General features: G+C 38.6%; 1 protein-coding gene and 1 long non-coding RNA gene across 2 annotated transcripts in view; one reads left to right on the top strand and one right to left on the bottom strand.

Moving 5' to 3' along the window:
• The window catches only part of DLGAP1 (DLG associated protein 1), a 771,821-nt gene that overhangs the window by 572,027 nt on the left and 180,322 nt on the right, over positions 1–19,472 (top strand). The window contains 1 exon segment of the mRNA XM_047697015.1: positions 12,201–12,378. Coding sequence (XP_047552971.1) covers positions 12,201–12,378 — 178 coding nt within the window.
• The window catches only part of LOC125081989 (uncharacterized), a 110,417-nt gene that overhangs the window by 59,729 nt on the left and 31,216 nt on the right, over positions 1–19,472 (bottom strand). The window lies entirely within an intron of this gene.

Genomic DNA, 19,472 nt, shown 5'->3' with positions numbered 1-19,472 from the left:
GTGTCCATGTGTTCATTCTAGTATTTTAAAATACAATTATTTTTATATGTTGATCTTAGTTTCTGCTACTTGGCTGAATTTACTTCTTAGTTCAGGATTCTTTTTATTTTATTATTAATTATTTATTTATCTATTTATTTATTTTTAGATTCCTTGGGATTTTCTATGTTGGCAATTATGTCAACTGCAAATAAGAACAGTTTTATTTCTTCCTTTCCAATTTGTATGCTTTTAATTTCCTTACTACGCTGACTAGAACTTCCAGCACTATGCTAAATAAGAGTGAGATTGAACATCCTTCCCTTGTTCATAATCTTAGAGGAAAAAATTCAGTCTTTTGCTATTAAATATGTTAGCTGTACACATTATGATTATTTCAATTCTTTTAAATTGATTGAGGCTTCAGTTTATGGCCCAGAATATGGTCTTTCTTTACATATTTTCCATGGGTACTTAGAAAGAATGTGTATTCTGCTGTTCTTGGGTAGAATGCTCTTTAAGTTTGAGAATGCTCTTTAAGTTTAAGCTCTTTAAATGCTCTTTGATTCTACTGGTTGATACAGTTTGGAGCTCTTCTAGATCCTCCTTTATTTTCTGTCTAGTTGCTCTAACAATTGTGGAGAAGTGGTTGTTGAAGTCTCCCAACTGTAATTATGGATTTTCTATCTCTTTCCATTCTATCAGTTTTTGCTTCATTTGTTTTGAGATATTTAAGATTGCTTTGTGTTCTTAATGGATTGGTTCTTTAGTTATTATGTAATGTCCTCTCTGGGCATTTTCTTTACCAATAACCTTTAGTAATAAAATTTCTTTATCTGATGTTAATAGAGCCACTTCTGTTTTCCATTGTCTATTTACACAATACAATTTTTTCTATCCTTTTATTTTCAACTTATTTACATCATTATACTTAAAGTGAGTTTCTGGGAGACAGTTAATAGCTGGGTCATGTTTTTAAATCCAGTCTGCAAATCTGTCTTTTAATTAATGCATTGAGACTATATATTTAAATGACTATCATCTTAGGATTTAAGTCTCCCATTAGATTTTTTGTTTTCTGTTTGTTCTGTTTTTTGTTTCTCTGGTTTTGTTTCCTGCTTTCTTATGGGAAACTTGAATATTTTTTGGAATTCTATTTGGATTTATCTGTGGTGTTTTTGAGTATGCCTTTTTGATATAGCTTTTTTAATGGTAGATTTAGGAATTACAATTTATCACAATTTAATGGTATCATTTTACTGTTTGAATAAAATATAGAAATAAAGAAAGAGAAATACCATATAATTTCACTCATATGTGGAATTTAAGAAACAAAAAGAGGAACGTATTGGGGTGGGGGCGGGAAGAAAAAAGAGAAAGGGAAACAAACCAGAGACTCAATCACAGAGAACAAACTGAGGGTTGACAGAGGAAGATGGGTGGGGGGTGGGCTAGAGGTGTGATAGGGATTAAGGAGGGCACTTGTCATGATGAGTACTGGGTATTGTATATAAGTGATAAATCACTGAATTCTACTCCTGAAACCAAAATTGCACCATATGTTAACTAATTAGAATTTAAATAAAAATTTGAAAAGAAAAAACAAAATAAGTGTTCTGTCTTAGACTCAAATACAGAGAACAAACTGGTGGTGGCAGAAGGGCAGAGATGGGGTGAGGGGGTTGGCAAAATAGAAGCAAAGCGGATAAAGAGGAACAAATCTCCAGTTATGAAATAAATAAGCCATGAGGGTGAGAAGTAAAGCATAGGAAATATAGTCATTAATATTGTAATAACACTGTATGGTAGCAAATGGTAACTATACTTATTGTGGTCAGCACTGTGTAATGTATATAACTGCTGAATCACTTATGTGAAACACCTGAGACTAACACAAGATTGTCAACATTTTGGTTCTGGGTTGGGCTTACGTCGTTGGCCATATTTTTATGTAGACCAAAACAGGTAACTGCCACAAGTAAGAACACCTGGAAAGCCAGGAAAACTTAGTTTCGATCTGAAGGAACTCAGATATAATTGTAGAACCACTACCAGTAATATTTTAGGGACCATGGAAAAAGTACCAGGAAAAAATACTATCTCAATTTTCAAAAAAGAAGATTCCAAAAGTTACAAATAGTTAATCTAATGTGAGTCCTTGGAAACATTCCAGAAAGAATTTTTAAACAGATGGTTTGTGGTGATTTAGAAAATACGAACTACCAAGATTTACTAACAAGGCATATATAAGACTACTTATAGCTCCCTCTTTGAAATGCTTGAGACAGACACATCAGAGGAATGTAACTGCATTTAGGATAGTACTTGAAACAGTAGATCACTATAGGCTTGCATGAAAGAATAAAAGTCAGAAAAAAATAAATAAACATCAGAGAAATGTGGGCTGAGTGGTAGGGGAATGTGTGAAACAACCTTAGAGCAAAAACTATTATTATTGATGAACTGAGTCATCTTGGAAGATCACTGATTCACCCAATCCCAGGCAATACCTTGACAAGTAATTGGATAAGCAAATAGGTGGCATTATTATGGGGAAGGTACGAGATGATTAAGACTATAGAAGTTATACAGATCTAGCCTTTGTTTCGGAGTTTACAGACTTGTCAGCCTCCGCTTCCTTATTTGTAAAATAGAGGTAATAAGGCTTCACAATTACTATGATAATATAGACTATTGCTGTGATAGGTAAGACATTGTAGGTAAAGCCCTTACACGCATTGGACCTTGTAATACTCACGGATTTGGGGTATTGCTAGGTTTGCTTCTGTTATCACATATGCTGGTGACACCTAACTGGCAAGAACAGTTCATCTATTGCATGTATTTCATGGGATTAATCTTTGATTCCAATATATTTTTTATTTTTTTTTAAGATTTTATTTATTTATTTGACAGACAGAGATCACAAGTAGGCAGAGAGGCAGGCAGAGAAAGAGGAAGAAGTAGGCTCCCCGCGGAGCAGAGAGCCCAATGGAGGGCTCGATCCCAGGACCTGAGCCGAAGGCAGACGCTTTAACCCACCGAGCCACCCAGGTGCCCCGTCAACTTATTTTTTAAAAGATTTCATTTATTTACTTGAGAGAGAGAATACAAGCAAGGGCAGGAGGAAGGGAAGAAGCACTTTCCCACTGAGCAGGGCGCCTGTTGTAGGGCTCCATCCTAGGACCCTAGGATCGTGACCTGAGCCACCCAGCCAGCCACCCCCCTTTGATTTCATTTTAATACAAACTAAAGTGTCAAAAATTGGAATGACTTAACATCATTTGATATGAAGATCTAAACATTGTCCAAAGGGAGCTTACCAGAAATTAGGAGTGTGCTTAGAGGCCAAACAATCCAGAGCTTTCTCAGGCGATATCATAGAAGGATTTTCTATAAAATAAATGATTACAGCCATTCTGTATTCTGCACTTGTCAGCCCACATTTGGAAGTTTGAGTTTGGTTCTGGGCGCTTTGTTGTCAAAGAGAAACTAACAAATTAGACCAACTTTAGAGATAAGTCATCAAGGTAATGGACAGCCTGAAGTCTTGACATAAGAGGACAAGATAAAGGGGGCATGCAGCTGGAGAAGAGAAGGCTTAGCGGGGATGGACAGCTGTGTTCAAAACAACTGAGGACTATTACATGGAAGAGATGTCTTCTTTGTGACCTTCTGGCATGCCAGTAGTGAGTGCAGACACAGAGCATTTGACAAAGGGGATTAGAAGAAAACCAACATTATAAGAATTATTTAACAGTCTGTCTTTGGTTGCTTTTTGCTCTTCCCAAAGTGAAGTCAGACTATGAAGCCCTTTGTGAAAAATCTATTGAAACTCTTTTACATGGGTTTTAACTGCTCCAATTTGTCAATGTCAACTTACATCTATGGAAGTAGATCTGCTCTGCCCTGACACTTTTTAAATTGAAGGAAACACTGTAGTCAGTTCAAAGCAGCATTTAGGTCACTATCCCCCACCTCCCCTCCTAAGCATCACCACCATGGGCTTTCTACTAACAAGTACAGTTAAACTGTCATCACAGCTTTCTTAGTGATGACATTATGTCTTTCCTTACTGTTCATAAACGGACACTATTGGCAAAAGCCTTTCTGCAATCTCTAAGTGCTTATGGAATTACTTTTTTGGATGTCTTAATTATTTCAATGCAATTTGTTCTCAATAATACTGTATCAAGGGGTGCCTGGGTGGCTCAGTGGGTTAAGCCTCTGCCTTCGGCTCAGGTCATGATCTCGGGGTCCTGGGATCGAGCCCCATATCGGGCTCTCTGCTCAGCAGGGAGCCTGCTTCCCCTTCTCTCTCTCTGCCTGCTGCTTGGCCTACTTGTGATCTCTGTCAAATAAATAAAATCTTTAAAATAATAATAATACTGTATCAAGTTTTAATTACATCACTGTTTTGTAAATACTAGAGCAGTAAAATTATACTCACATTTTTACTGTACTTTCCACCAAATAACAGAACTATCCTTTTTCCCTTTTCAACTACAGCAATAAGAGTCCCTGAAATACTACTCTTATTATTTAGTGTGCTTAAAACTAACCCTGAATGATCAATAGTATACCTTTCCAGAGGGGAGCAGTAAGTGACAGTTTGTTTTTATTATGTTGATCCCCAAATTTGTTGGGAGTTTGATTGCCAAGAAATGAAATAGGGAAGATTAAGTACTTCTGTTAAAGAGAGATTTTTTAGCTTCTGCCTCTATCCTCCCAAGAACCAGAAGCAGGAACTCAAACAGATATTTGTATACCCGTGTTCACAGCTACTTTATTCACACTAGCAAAAAGTGGAAGGAACCCAAGTGTCTGTGAGTAGATGAGAGAATCAACAAAATGTAATCTAGACGTACAGTGGAAACTTATTCAGCTTTAAAGGAAGTTCGTTCTGCCACATGCTGCATTATGGATGAACTGTGAAGACATTATACTAAGTGAAACAAGCTGGGCAAATGTTATATAATTTCACTTGTATGAGATCGACCTACAGTAGCCAAACTCCGAGATACATAACGTAGAATGGTGGTTGCCAGGGGCTGAGGCGTGAGACCACTTAAGATCTACTCTCAGACAAATACCATATGATCTCCCTTACATGGAGACTCTAAACAAACAAAAACTAAGCTTATAAATACAGAGAACAGGTTGGTGGTTGCCAAAGGCAATGGCTGGGGGTAGGAGAAATGGATGAAGGGCGTCCAAAGGTACAAGCTTCCAGTTTATAAAATGAAGAAGTCCTGTGGATGTAATGTACAGAGTGGAGACCATAGGTAACAATACTGTAAATTTGAAAGTGTTGGCATCTGGGTGGCTCAGTCGGTTAAGCGTCTGCCTTTGGCTCAGGTCAAGATCCCAGGGTCCTGGAATTGAGCCCCACATTGGGCTCCTGCTCAGTGGGGAGCCTGCTTCTCCCTCTGCCCTCCCCTGTGCTTGTTCTCTCTCTCTGTCAAATACATAAATAAAATCTTTTAAAAAAAATGTGTTGAGGGGCGCCTGGGTGGCTCAGTGGGTTAAAGCTTCTGCTTTCAGCTCAGGTCATGATCCCAGGGTCCTGTGATCGAGCCCCGCATTGGGTTCTCTGCTCAGCAGGGAGACTGCTTCCTCCTCTCTCTCTGCCTGCTGCTCTGCCTACTTGTGATCTCTGTCAAATAAATAAATAAAATCTTTTTTTTTAAAAAAGTATTGAGAGTAAATCTTAGAAGTTCTCATCACAAGAAAAAATCATGTGGTGCTAGATACTAACTAGATTTATTAGGGTGATCATTTAGCAATATTCACAGTGAATCATTATGTCCTATATCTGAAACTAGTATGTCAATCTTCTATCTCAATTTTTTTTAAAAGATCTACTTTCTTTGCAAATTTCAAGCACACTGCACACCATGATTAGCTATGATCACTATGCTGCCCATCACATCCCTAGAGTTTAATTCATCTGATGAAGTTATACTTTTAGTACTCTATTACAAAGTTAATCATTTTCACTTCAAGGACACTGGTTTAAAACTTTGCAGTCTGAGTATTATTGCATTTTCTCTTCTTTGGCAACCTTACTGTTACTGGGCCAAGCTTGTGTACATGGCCGCCCCATGACCAACATAAGGGTGTCCTATCTTTGTGTGCATTTTTAAGATTTTTGTTTATTTGATAAAGAGAGAGCACAAGCAGGGGGAGCAGCAGAGGGAGAGAGAGAAGCAGACTCCCCTCTGAGCAAGGAGCCCAATGCAGGACTCGATCCCAGGGCTCTGGGATCGTAACCTGAGCCATAGATGCTTAACCGACTGAGCCACCCAGGTGCCCCTCTTTGCGTGCACTTAAAAGACATGACAATGAATGGGACTCAACCAGGCCAAAATCTCAGTTCTGATAAGCCACAAAACATTAACTGGGCCTATTTAGGGAGAAAAGTAGAAAAAGATACATGTCATGCGAATAGGCCAACATGGAAAAATACTTAATCTAACATGAGAACTAATATTTCTGAATATGCACATGCCCTTTCTTCTTGGCAAATCACCTTTCTTTTGAGGTGAAATGAAGTAATCAATACACTATTTCCTGCCATTTCTTTAGTGTTTCCACACCAGCAGCACGTATCTATACTGGACATTTTATACTGAGAGCTGTGGGCTCCGCTAAGCAGACAAGATAAGAATTCATTTCCTTATATTTAGTGTATGATTAAAGTATGTGTTGTTTTATCAGAAATGACTCACCAAAGCAGAACTATTCAATCCTTTCTGAGTGATTTTTCACTTAGAAATTTGGGAATTATGCCTGATTTCATAACAAGTGACCAGGGTGAATGATTGTTGCAATGATGCCTCATTTCCCCATCTCAGCCAGTAGACACTCATTTTTCAAAGCACTGGACTTTCGCTTCTTCTTTTGAATAAACACCATTTATGAAACAGTCACCACCCCCATTGCTGTCCCCATAACCATTTGGCACAGTATCATCATTTATGTTAGCAATATCATCGCCCGGGGTCACGTTACAAAAGAGCCAAAGAAACACATTTGTCATCTAATTCTCAAGATCTAAGGGGAAGTGAACTTTAGCTTATAAATGCTTCCAGCTAAGCCTCTCTTTTCTTTTCTTTTTTTAAATTTTATTTATTTATTTGACAGACAGAGATTGCAAGTAGTCAGAGAGGCAGGGCGAGACAAGAGAGGGGAAGCAGGTTCCCTGCCGAGCAGAGAGCCCAATACGGGGCTTGATCCCAGGACCCTGAGATCCTGACCTGAGCTGAAGGCAAAGGCTTAACCCACTGAGCCCCGCACGTGCCCCTAAGTCTCTCTTTTCTTGGGGTGCCTGGGTGGCTCAGTGGGTTAAGCCTCTGCCTTCGGCTCAGGTCATGATCTCAGGGTCCTGGGATAGAGCCCCGCATCGGCCTCTCTGCTCAGCAGGGAACCTGCTTCCCCACCCTCTCGCTCTGCCTGCCTCTCTGCCTGCTTGAGATCTTTGTCAAATGAATAAATAAAATCTTAAAAAAAAAAAAGTCTCTCTTTTCTTAAAAGAGATCATTTTTTTTTAAAGATTTTGTTTGACAGAAAGAGAGAGACATCGAGAGAGGGAATACAAACAGGGGGAGTGGGAGAGGGAGAAGGAGGCTTCCCACTGAGCAGGGAGCCCAACGTGGGACTCAATCCCAGGCCCCTGGGATCATGACCTGAGCCAAAGGCAGACACTTAACCACTGAGCCACCCAGGTGTCTCCTTAAAAGAGATCTTAAGGGGGAAATGAATTCTTCAGTTGGTTGGTTGGTTGGTTATTTGATAGGTTGGGATTGGCGCCGTGAGTGTTTCTAAAGTAACCCCTTGTGAATTATCATTATAGCACATAACACATGGCAAATACTTACCTGAGTTGGCAGAACAAATAGCCCATGTTTGATAGCTACTTGTAGGATCCATAGAGAACATTCATTTTTAGAACAGTTTCCCTTTTATAATAATGATGCAGGAGGTTAACTTTTGTGGTTAAATTCTAGATCTGTTTTAATTTAGTTCCTTTTGTAGCTGTTCATCAAATTCCCAGGTTTTGGTATTACTGAGTCTAACTTTTTTGACTATTGTGTTTAAGTAATTCCATACAAACCTCAAGAATGAGTGCACTCTTACACACTGCAGAGAGGACATTTGGATTTTGGAGATAATCTTTGCCATCTGCAGACGTGGACCTGGGTGTGCCTGGATCTGATGTGCAAATGGTGTTTATATTTATCAACATTTCTCTAATTTACTGAATCTCTATTTTTTTAGTTATTTGCATTATTCTTTAATTTGCTAAGTCCATTTTAAATGTTATAGGAGTAAACCCTCTTCATTACCTCGTGTGGTATTGCAAATGTTTCCTACCCAGTGACTATTATTCTTAACTTTGCTTATACTGCCTTTTTTGAACAAAAGTTTTAAATTTTTACGTAGTACTATTCTTAAGTAGATTCTTACCAATCTTTTTTTTAATGGCTTTTAATTTCAACATCCTGTTTCTTTTTTTTTTTTTGAGATTTTATTTATTTATTTGACAGAGAGATCACAAGTAGGCAGAGAGGCAGGCAGAGAGAGAGGAGGAAGCAGGCTCCCTGACGAGCAGAGAGCCCAATGTGGGGCTCAATCCCAGGACCCCAAGATCACGACCTGAGTCGAAGGCAGAGGCTTAACCCACTGAGCCACCCAGGCGCCCCAACATCCTGTTTCTAAAAATCTTTCTCCACCACTTTCTTTTCATTTCTTAGGCTTGCTTTATTGTCTTCCATAAGGTCTTATAGTTTATTTCCATAAAATTCTGATAATTTTTAAAAGTTTTTAGGTATAGACATTAAGATTATACGGGGCGCCTAGTTGGCTTAGTCAGAGCATGAGACTCTTGATCTAGGGGTTGTACGTTTGAGGCCCACGATGCATGTAAAAATTACTTAAAAATGAAAACTTAAAAAAAAAAATTTACAGGGACGCCTGGGTGGTTCAGTTGGTTAAGCGTCTGCCTTCGGCTAAGTCATGATCCCAGGGTCCTGGGATCGAGCCCCACACTAGGGCTTTTGATTTTTAATCTTTTAATAATATGGATAGTAGGAATCCTTTTTTTTTTTCCCATGTGGACTCACAGTTCATCTAACACCATTACTAAGTAATTGATCTCTTCCCTGCTTATTTAAATTGCCACCTTTGCAAGATAGTAAGTTTAAATAGACACTCAGTTCTGTTTCTGGAGTCCTTACTTTATTACACAGATTTGTCTATTCCTTCACTATAACACACTGTTTTCCTCTTTGTCATTATAAAGTATATTTGAGATCTGATAGGATATTTATCTCCTTTTTAATTTATTTTTATTTTCTGGCTGTTTTTAGACCCCCTCCTCTTACTCATCTTCCATGTTTAATCTTCACATGGGCTCTTAAACCCATCTGCTGAAGTTCAGCAGCTACTTAACTCAGTCCTATCACTAGTTCTTTAAATTATCACCATATTGCAACCCCTTCACTGGCATTCCTTCTCTCACTGTGCCGACCACAGTCTACTCTCTGAACGCCTTCCATTAGGAAATTTGATTATTTTGAGGCCTCATATAATTTTTAAAACAGTTTTATTGACCTATAATGTACATACCAAACAATTTACTCATTTAAATTGTGCAATGCAATGGTCTCTAGCATATTCAGATTTGTGCAACCGCCACTGCAATCTATTTTAGAGTATTTTTCACCACCCCAAAGAAAAAGATCATACCTTTTAGATATCAACCCCCAACCTTGCCATCTTCCTCCTCCTCCTAGACATCCCAGTCTAGGCAGCCACTAATCTACCTTCTGTATTTAAAAATTTTTTATTCTGGAACTTTATATAAGTAGAATCATATAATCCATAACTGGCCTCTTCTACTTACCGTGATGTTTACAAAATTCATCCATGTCGTTGCATATATCAGTACTAAACTCTTCCTCACGGCCAACTAATATTCCCCCGTATGGATATACCACATTTTACCCATTCATCAGCTGACAGACATTTGGGTTGCCCTACCTTTTGGCTCTTATGAATAATGCTGCTATGAACCTCATAGAAACTTAAGATGAACTTGTTACACTCAAAAAAAAAAAAAAGATGAGAATTTTTATTACAATGACATTAGATTTGTAGCTTAATTTAGGAAAATTTTAATTTTTTTCTTACAATATTACTTCCTTCAAGGAAAATTATCTTCCTTTACATCTATTTAGGCCCACGGGGCGCCTGGTGGCTCAGTCGGTTAAGTGGCTGCCTTCGACTAAGGTCATGATTCCAGAGTCCTGAGATCCAGCCCTGCATCGGGCTCCCTGTTGAGCAGGAAGCCTGCTTCTCCCTCCCCCTCTCCCTCTTCCACTCCCCCTGCTTGTGTCCCCTCTCTCACTGTGTCTTTCTCTCTAATAAATATATAAATCTTTAAAAAAAAATTTTACATCTATTTAGGCCTTGTTTATTGCCTTCCACAAAGTTTTATAGTTTTCTTCATAAAACCGTGTTGCATTTTTTTATGATTTGTACTTATTTTATAATATTTACCATTTTAAATGGGATTTTTTAAAATTAAAATTTCTATTTGGTGGTGGCAGTATATAGAAAAGCTATTAATTTTTGTATTTTTTAACCCTGTATCTATCTATCCTATGGATCTCTCTTATGCATTCCAATAGCTTCTCGGGTTTTTTTTTTTTTTAAGATTTTATTTATTTACTTGACAGACAGAGATCACAAGTAGGCAGAGAGGCAGGCAGAGAGAGTAAGGGAAGCAGGTTCCCAGATGAGCAGAGAGCCTGATGCGGGGCTTGGTCCCAGGACCCTGAGATCATGACCTGAGCCGAAGGCAGAGACTTAACCCACTGAGCCACCCAGGTGCCCTGCTTCTCATTTTTTTTATCTTCCAGATAATTATATGTGAATACATGAAACTTATCTCTTACTTCAGAATATTTATATCCCCTGTATCTTTTTATTTTCTCATTTCATTGGTTTTGATCTCCAGAATGACAAATAATAGCAATAATACTGGGCATACATCTTTCTTATCAGCTTTAACTTTTACTGCAAGCAACGTTTCAGCAAAAATAAAAGAAATTTACCAATGAAAGAAAAATCACCCTGAATCCCATGTGAAAGCAAGCTTGAAAAATTACTGAAAATAAACTGTTTGTATATGTATAGAAAGGCAGGAACGTGGGCACCTCAGTGGCTCAGTCAGTTAAGCAACCACCTTTAGCTAAGGTCATGATCCCAGGGTCCTGGGATCAAGCCCCACATTGGGCTCCCTACTTAGCAGGGAGTCTGTTTCTCCCCTGCCCCTGCTCACGCTCTCACTTTCTCTCCCTCTCTCTCTTTCAAATAAATAAATAAATAAATAAAATCTTTTAAAAAAAAAAGAAAGAAAGAAAGAAAAGAAAAGAAAAGAAAGAAAGAAAGAAGAGAAAGACAGGAAAGATATACACCAGACTGCTACACAGGTAGTTCTTTCAAGGGTGTAGAATTCTGTAGCAGAAACAGGGGCAGAGAGAGAGACCCACTTTCTGCTTTATGCACTCCTGTGTAGCTTGGCAATGACCCTTTCCTACTTTTATAATTTTAAAATGCATCTTGAAAGAAAATCCCGAGTACAAAGTATGTAAAGACTTTCTTTACATATCAAGATTTAAAGATATATGCACTGTTAATGACTAAAATTGAAGTTGTGTTTACTAAATTCAATCTCAACAAAATGATACAAAGATTAGACAGACAAGTAGATAAGAGAAGGACTGGTAGAGATACTGACACGGTTACAGATGTATACCCATTGGCTGTTACTAGACAGTCTGAAAACAAAAAGATGGCCACAAAAAGGAAGTGGGTAAAAGAAAAAGCTTATAGACCACATAGGAAGGATTCTGGGGCACGGGGTCAAAGCTATTATCTCCCTCCTCCAGACACCTGAGAAAATGTGAATGGGGAAATTACTTCATGGGCTGAAGAGAATTTTAATTGCTCTCTAAGGTCATCAGAACTTAATGATTTCCTGCCAGAAGTTTTTCCTTCTGAGACACCATGGGGGAGTCTAGTATCATAGGAAGCCATCTATATTTTTCATCCCAGTATTTAGGGTGCCACATCAATGGTAGTGCACCCACATCTTATTACTGCTTACATCTTGGAATATGACTAAATGTGCCCCTTCTCTTATTCCCTTTCAGGATTTCCAATGAACACTCCCCCAAACTCCAGATCCGGAGTCACAGTTACCTGAGGGCAGTAAGTGAAGTCTCCATCAACCGAAGCTTGGACAGCCTTGACCCTGCTGGCCTGCTCACATCACCAAAGTTCCGCTCTAGGAATGAGAGCTACATGCGAGCCATGAGCACCATCAGCCAGGTGAGCACGATGGCTACAGGCCATTACCTGCATAAGGGTTAGTGGACACAGGGCATGAAGGGAGTAAACCACTGATGGATCAGCCTGATCTACATGCTACACACATTCAACAACTACTAGGGAAGGATAAAGGACACTGGAAATTCACCAGTAGTCAGTCAGTACCAGCACACTTGCCATCAGGAAGTTGACAGATAAGGTGATAAAGATGCTTGAAGGATAGAAGGGCATGGTAGATGTCACTGGCAAAAACCATAGCACTGTCTGATCATAAGAGTAGAAGTATTGAGCAGGTCATCAAGACAGGAACCCAGGGACAAGAAGTGAGATACGTCCTACTTATCTCAGCTGGGTCCCAGGTAAATATTATATCTTGGCAATGAGACAAAAGCCACTTCTAAGAACCAGTATGCTGGACCAGGGATTAAGACTCAATAAAGGCAACTTAATTCTATGTCCAAAATACTCAGCTGAAGTCCTCCAGTCTATCCCATCAAAGGTCTCAGAGTGTGGGAGATGGCTGTTTTACCTAAGATCGGGGATTAAGAGGACCTGGGACTCTTGATGGACCTGACCCTGCAGCTTTTGGGGGCCCATGAGAGGAACCAAAGATAGCACAGGGGCTGGCTTCCTCTGGGAGCACAAGAAGGGTATTTTTTAAATGAAGTGTAAGAATTCTGAATTTAAATTTCTATTAAAAAAATAACTACTATACAATTAATTCAGCTAGTATTTATTGAGCAGAACACTGGACCAGATTATACAAGTTATTCATTGATGGACAGTACAAAATCACTTGCCCTGCCTTGGATATATACATTTTTTAAAATATTTATTTATTTATTTGAGAAAGAGCAGAGTGAGTGAGAGAGAGAGAGTATGAGCAGGGGAAAGGGGCAGAGAGAGAAGTAAAAGCAGGCCCTCATCTGAAGAGGGAGCCTGATACTGGGCTCGATCCCAGGACCCTGGGATCATGACCTGAGCCGAAGGCAGACGCTTAACCTACTAAGCCACCCAGGTGTTCCTCCCTGGATATATTTGTTAATGCATAGCTTTGCATGCCAGGCCCAGGAGACTGGACTTCATTTGTTAGGAATGGTATTGATTAAAGATTAATTGAAACCTCAGCTTTTAAACAGGCAAGAGATATGATCAGAACTTTGATGTGAGATAATTTGTATGGAAAAAATAGAGAAAAGATGAGAGAGGATGAATGGTTAGAAGTAAAGAAGCTAGTCTGGAAGACATTGTGATCACCAAGGTAAGAATTAATGCTACTAGCAGTGCTGCTACAAATGGTGGTAGCAGTGGTGAAGGTGGTGGTGGTTATGGTAGTGATGATGAGGATGGTGATGGTGACTGTGGTGATGAGGAGGAGGTTGGTAGTGAAGGTAGTGGTGATGGTGATTGTGACTGTGGTGATGAGGAGGAGAGTGGTGATGATAGTGGCTAGCCAAACACGGTAGGCTGAGAACTGAAGCATCTCTGACCTACCAGAGTGAGACCCTGAAATAGGACCATGGTTCTTGCTTTGTCCCTACCAACAAAATAGAGCTCTTTACTCTAACTGCATTCTTGAAGAGCAAAGGCAAGAACCACAGCAAGGCCCTGAGAGCAGGGCAGGGTGGGAATTGGGAAAAGCTGGCGTGGGGGATCCCCACATCTGCCCACTGTACATTTCCTTACTTGAAAGAATCCTGCAAGAACATGCATGCCCATCTGTGCTAGCTGATATGTCCAATGATACTCATTATCCCAACTCCCAGGAAAATAGTTGGTGCCTCATTTGCTGTAATTTTGACTTGCCTCCCCTTACTTTTTTTACAATAAGCAATATAACATTTAAAATTTCTTGGGGCACTAGGGTGGCTCAGTTGTTGGGTGTCTGCCTTCAGCTCGGGTCATGATCTCAGGGTCCTGGGATCAAGCCCTGCATTGGGCTCCTGCTCAGCGGGGAGCCTGCTTCTTCCTCTCACACTCCCCCTGCTTGTGTTTCCTCTCTCACTGTCTCTCTGTCAAATAAATAAATAAAATCTTTTTTAAAAAAATAATAAAAGTAATAATAAAATAAAATTTCTTTAAGCTTTTGTTTATTCCAGATGGCCTCATGGTCACATAGGCTTCGGGAAAGGTAGTCTATAAATCCAGCTGTCATACATGTTGATTACATCGAATACATCAGTGGATTTTTAAAAAAATTGTTAGAAAATATTTATACCCATTCACTGCTTTCATAATTCTAAATGTTTAAATTTTATGAAGATTTTACTTATTTGCCAGAGAGATAGAGAGAGAGCACAAGCAGAGGGAACGGCAGTGTGAGAGGGAGAAGCAGACTTCCCATTGAGCAGGGAACCTGATGCAGGACTCGATCCCAGGACCCTGGGATCATGACCTGAGCTGAAGGCAGATGCTTAACCAACTAAGCCACCCAGGCAACTCTAGATTTTTAAATTTTAAATGTTCAAGACAGGAGAAACATGTCACTTTCCCCATCAGGACACTGAATCTACACAGCTGTCATCATTTCGCCTTAAGTAAAATACAGAAAGAATAGCCATCCTAAATGGATTCCTAATGATACATCATTTTTCTAGTCCCATACTCACTTTTCAAGTAACATAATATTTTTAAGGATAATTTCAAACTATTGCAGTCCCAATAGTGTCATTATTCAAAGGAGAATAATTTCTTCTTCAAAGCAATACTACCATATATATTCCAGACTTTTCAAAAAGTGGTCAGCTTTTCTGATGTTGGGAATATTCTCGCTCATAGATCTTTAGTAGCAGCTCTAATTGTATAGAATTTAAATGCACTATATCCTATTCCCTTTTAAAACCTGGCATATTATTCATCAAAGCCTCCTAGAAAGATCAAAGTAAAATGTTATAAGCCAAAATATTGGTCTAGAATAACTAAATTGTTTATTTATGCCATTCATACCTCAAAGAAGTAAAATACCTCTAAAAACAGATTGTGCATGCATGGTAGAGAAAAATTGAACTTTTTTACATTTAGTCCCTTTCTATATTTTGTACTATACATACATCTAATAAAAATGGGGGTTTTTATAAAGTAAAGCTTGAGAAGAAAGAATTTTTAAAAGTCACATTTAAAATATAGATATATATATATATATATACATATGTGCATATGTATATATATATATATATGTATTGGGGTGCCTGGGTGGCTCAGTGAGTTAATGCCCCTGCCTTCAGCTCAGGTCATGATCCCAGGGTCCTGGGATCGAGCCCCATACCAGGCTCTCTGCTCAGCGAGGAACCTGCTTCCTCCTCTCTCTCTGCCTGCCTCTCTGCCTACTTGTGATCTCTGTCTGTCAAATAAATAAATAAAATCTTTAAAAAATAAAAATAAAATAATAAAATAAAAAATATATATCTATTTGGTATAATAACAGTCATTTCCAAATTAGCCTAATTAATTCATAATAAATAAATTATGTCTTCATTTATTTCAAGTCAAATTTTCAAATATCTTCATCTGGAGTGGTAAACCAGAAGCCCACGGACATTTCTGGCTGGCAATGTATTGGATTTCTACATCATTTTTTTAAAAAGTGAATAAGCAGTTATTATGTTCAGTGGTAATACCAGCAGTTTGGCTATGACTTGTGACCTAGATCATCCCTTTATTGTATGCATTCAAAGAAATAAAAACTCAGATAAATTAATGGTCTACGAATACAGCCAGTACAGAACCTAGAAATCCAAGTATCCTGACTCCTCACTGGTAAGTTTCTTCAGTACCTACTGGTATGGAGATATTGATGGCAACAATATTGCTAAAAATAGGAGTAATAATGGAAATGATAACAGCAGAATAGTCATCATGTATTGCTTACCTGATACATATAAGAAACTTTTCATATTCTCTCATTAATTTCATATCAACTATAAAAAAAATCATTTCTTACTTTATGAAATTCAGTTTAGACATTTGTAGTAAATTGATTCATTCTTCCCACTACACTGTCTCACAGAATAACACCCACTATTTGTGGAGTATCTACAATGTGCCTAGAAATATAATATGCATTTTGAATATTTTATTTTTATCCTTAAAGCATCCATAGGAAATAGGCATCATTGTACCCATTTTACAGATGAGGAAAGTGAGGCTCAGAGAATTCAAGCGAATTGCCCATGATAGAATAGAAAGAGCATTAAACTATACCTGGGGGGGGGCACCTAGGTGGCTCAGTGGGTTAAAGCCTCTGCCTTTGGCTCAGGTCATGATCTCAGGGTCCTGGGATCAAGCCCCGCATCGGGCGCTCTCTCAGCAGAAAGCCTGCTTCCCCTCTCTCTCTCAGCCTGCCTCTCTGCTTACTTGTGATCTCTGTCAAGTAAATAAATAAAATCTTTAATAAATAAATAAACAAACAAACAAACAAACAAACAAACTATACCTGGGGCATCTGGGTGGCTCAGTCAGTTGAGCCTCCAACTCTTGATTTCTCTTTTTTTTTTTTAATTTTTTTTAAAGATTATTTATTTATTTATTTATTTGACAGATAGAGAGATCACAAGTAGGCAGAGAGGCAGGCAGAGAGAGAGGAGGAAGCAGGCTCCCCGCTAGCAGAGAGCCCGATGCAGGGCTCAATCCCAGGACCCCGGAATCACGACCTGAGCCAAAGGCAGAGGCTTTAACCCACTGAGTCACCCAGGCACCCACAACTCTTGATTTCTTAATATTCATTTCTCTAAACTTTATTATAAAAACATAGTGCATCATGTATATAAGACACAAATATGTGTTAATCAGCTATGGTGTTAGTAAGGATTCTTACTTATAATAGGTTATTAATAGTTACATTTTTGTGGAGATCAAAGTTGTATGTGGATTTTCTTTTTTTTAGGATTCTATTTATTAGAGAGAGAAAGAGAAAGCATTTGCTGGGGGACAAGAGCGGGGGAGAGGGAGGGAGAAGCAGACTCCCCCCTGAGTGCAGAGCCTTACATGGGGCTCAGTCCCAGGACCCCAAGATCATGACCTGAGCCAAAACCAAGAGTCAGATGCTTCACTGACTGAGCCACCCAAGCACCGCTATATGTGGATTTTCAACTGCATGGGGGGAGTCGATGCCCCAACCCCCATGTTGTTTGTTCAGGGTCAACTGTATTTTAAAAGGCACTAAACAAGGGATTCCTGATTGGCTCAGTCCGTTGAGCATCTGCCTTTGGCTCAGGTCATGATCCCAGAGTCCTGGGATCGAGTCCCACATCACATCTGGCTTTTTGCTCAGCAGGGAGCCTACTTCTCCCTCTGCCTGCCACTCTCACTGCTTGTGCTCACTCTAACAAATAAATAAATAAATAAAACCTTTAAAAAATAAAATAAAATGCACTAAATGACATTAAGAACATGATATAAGACATGAAAGAAAAAGATACATCTGAATTTCAAAACCTTAAAAATCACAAAACTCAGGAAAAAATTAGAAGTAAAAGAAAAATCACTTCAGCAATGAAGATTAGACTAGAAGGAATACAGGAGCAAGTGAATGAGACATTTCATACACTAAGAAAAATAGAATCTAAAGAGGAGGGACATATTTAAAGTCAGAAAGAAATGAAGAGGTAAAAAGGATTCAAGACACACTGATAAATATTTTGGACAAAGATTGTATACATAGATAATAGAAGTCTCCAAAGAAGAAAATGAAAGCAAAGAATGAGAATGAATAATAAAAATAATTAAAGAAAACTTTAATGAAAACAAAAAGATGTTTCAAAATTATGTACTGCATACCTGAGATTGACCCAAAACAATAACTAAGATATAGTCTAGTATAGACTAGACTCTGATTTCAAACAAAACAAAATAAAATAAAGCTCCTTGGACTTCTAGGGCGCCTGGGTGGCTCAGTGGTTAAAGCCTCTGCCTTCGGCTCAGGTCATGATCTCAGGATCCTGGGATCGAGTCCCGCATCGGGCTCTCTGCTCAGCAGGGAGCCTGCCTCCTCCTCCTCTCTCTCTCTGCCTGCCTCTCTGCCTACTTGTGATCTGTCTGTCAAATAAATTTAAAAAAAAAAAATTATTTAAAAAAAAAAAAAAGCTCCTTGGACTTCTAGACAGAAGAGCAAAAGACCTAGAAAAGAAAAAATATTGATGAATCACTTCTACTCCTGAAATCAATATTACACTATATGTTAACTAACTAGAATTTAAATAAAAATTTGGAAGAAAGAAAATTAAATTCTCATCAGACTCTTTAACAATAGTTTATGACAAAGGAAAATTGAGTGATGCTATTATATTCAAGGAGGTAAAATGTGAACATTTTCATAAACTGACTTTCATATAAAAGGCACAAACTATTATAAACATGAATGAATAAGGAAACATCATTTCATGGGCCCATCCTGAGGAATCAACTAGACAATGAGATTTGGACAACCCCAATGACCAGAAATAAGAACTAGTGGTGAATAGGTATAGAGACTCATTTCTGGACTCTCGATTCCATTCCATTGGTCTATATGTGCCAAATTATTGTGGCTTTGATTATTGTGGCTTTGCAGTCTAAGTTTTGAGATCAGGAAGTATGAGTCCTCCAGCTTTGTTCTTTTACCAGGATTGCTTTGGAAATTATGATGTATCAATGTATTTTTCTTTGTGGGTTTTTTCCCCCCTTGGAATTCTTTGAGCTTTCTTGGATTCTGACATCTGACTAGTGGGAGTTCACAAATAAATAAATAAAAGTAAGGTAATTACTAATGAAATAATTCAAGAAATGGTCCCAAAACTGAAAGACATGATTCTGTAGATTGAGAGGGACCCATCAGTACCCACCACAATTGATAGAGAAATATCCACATAGGGAACATCATGGTAAAATCTTAGCTCATTTGGGCCAAGATCCTAAAGGGCTTTCAAAAGAGAGTGAGAAAAAACAGTTTATACGGAAAGGCTCAGGAATGAGAAAGGCATCTATTTTCCCAGACTCTAGCATATATGGAGACGAAGAGACAAGGAGCAAAGCCTGAAAACATTGGAAAGAAGAAAGAATGCAGGCTAGAATCCTGAATGGAAGCATACTCTCCCTTAACAGTGGTGATGGAATACAGA

This window comes from Lutra lutra, chromosome 12, assembly GCF_902655055.1.
Source record: "Lutra lutra chromosome 12, mLutLut1.2, whole genome shotgun sequence".
NCBI classification, from domain to species: domain Eukaryota; kingdom Metazoa; phylum Chordata; class Mammalia; order Carnivora; family Mustelidae; genus Lutra; species Lutra lutra.
The sequence above is the reverse complement of the archived record's forward strand: the minus strand, read 5'-3'. Positions and strand labels throughout refer to the sequence as shown.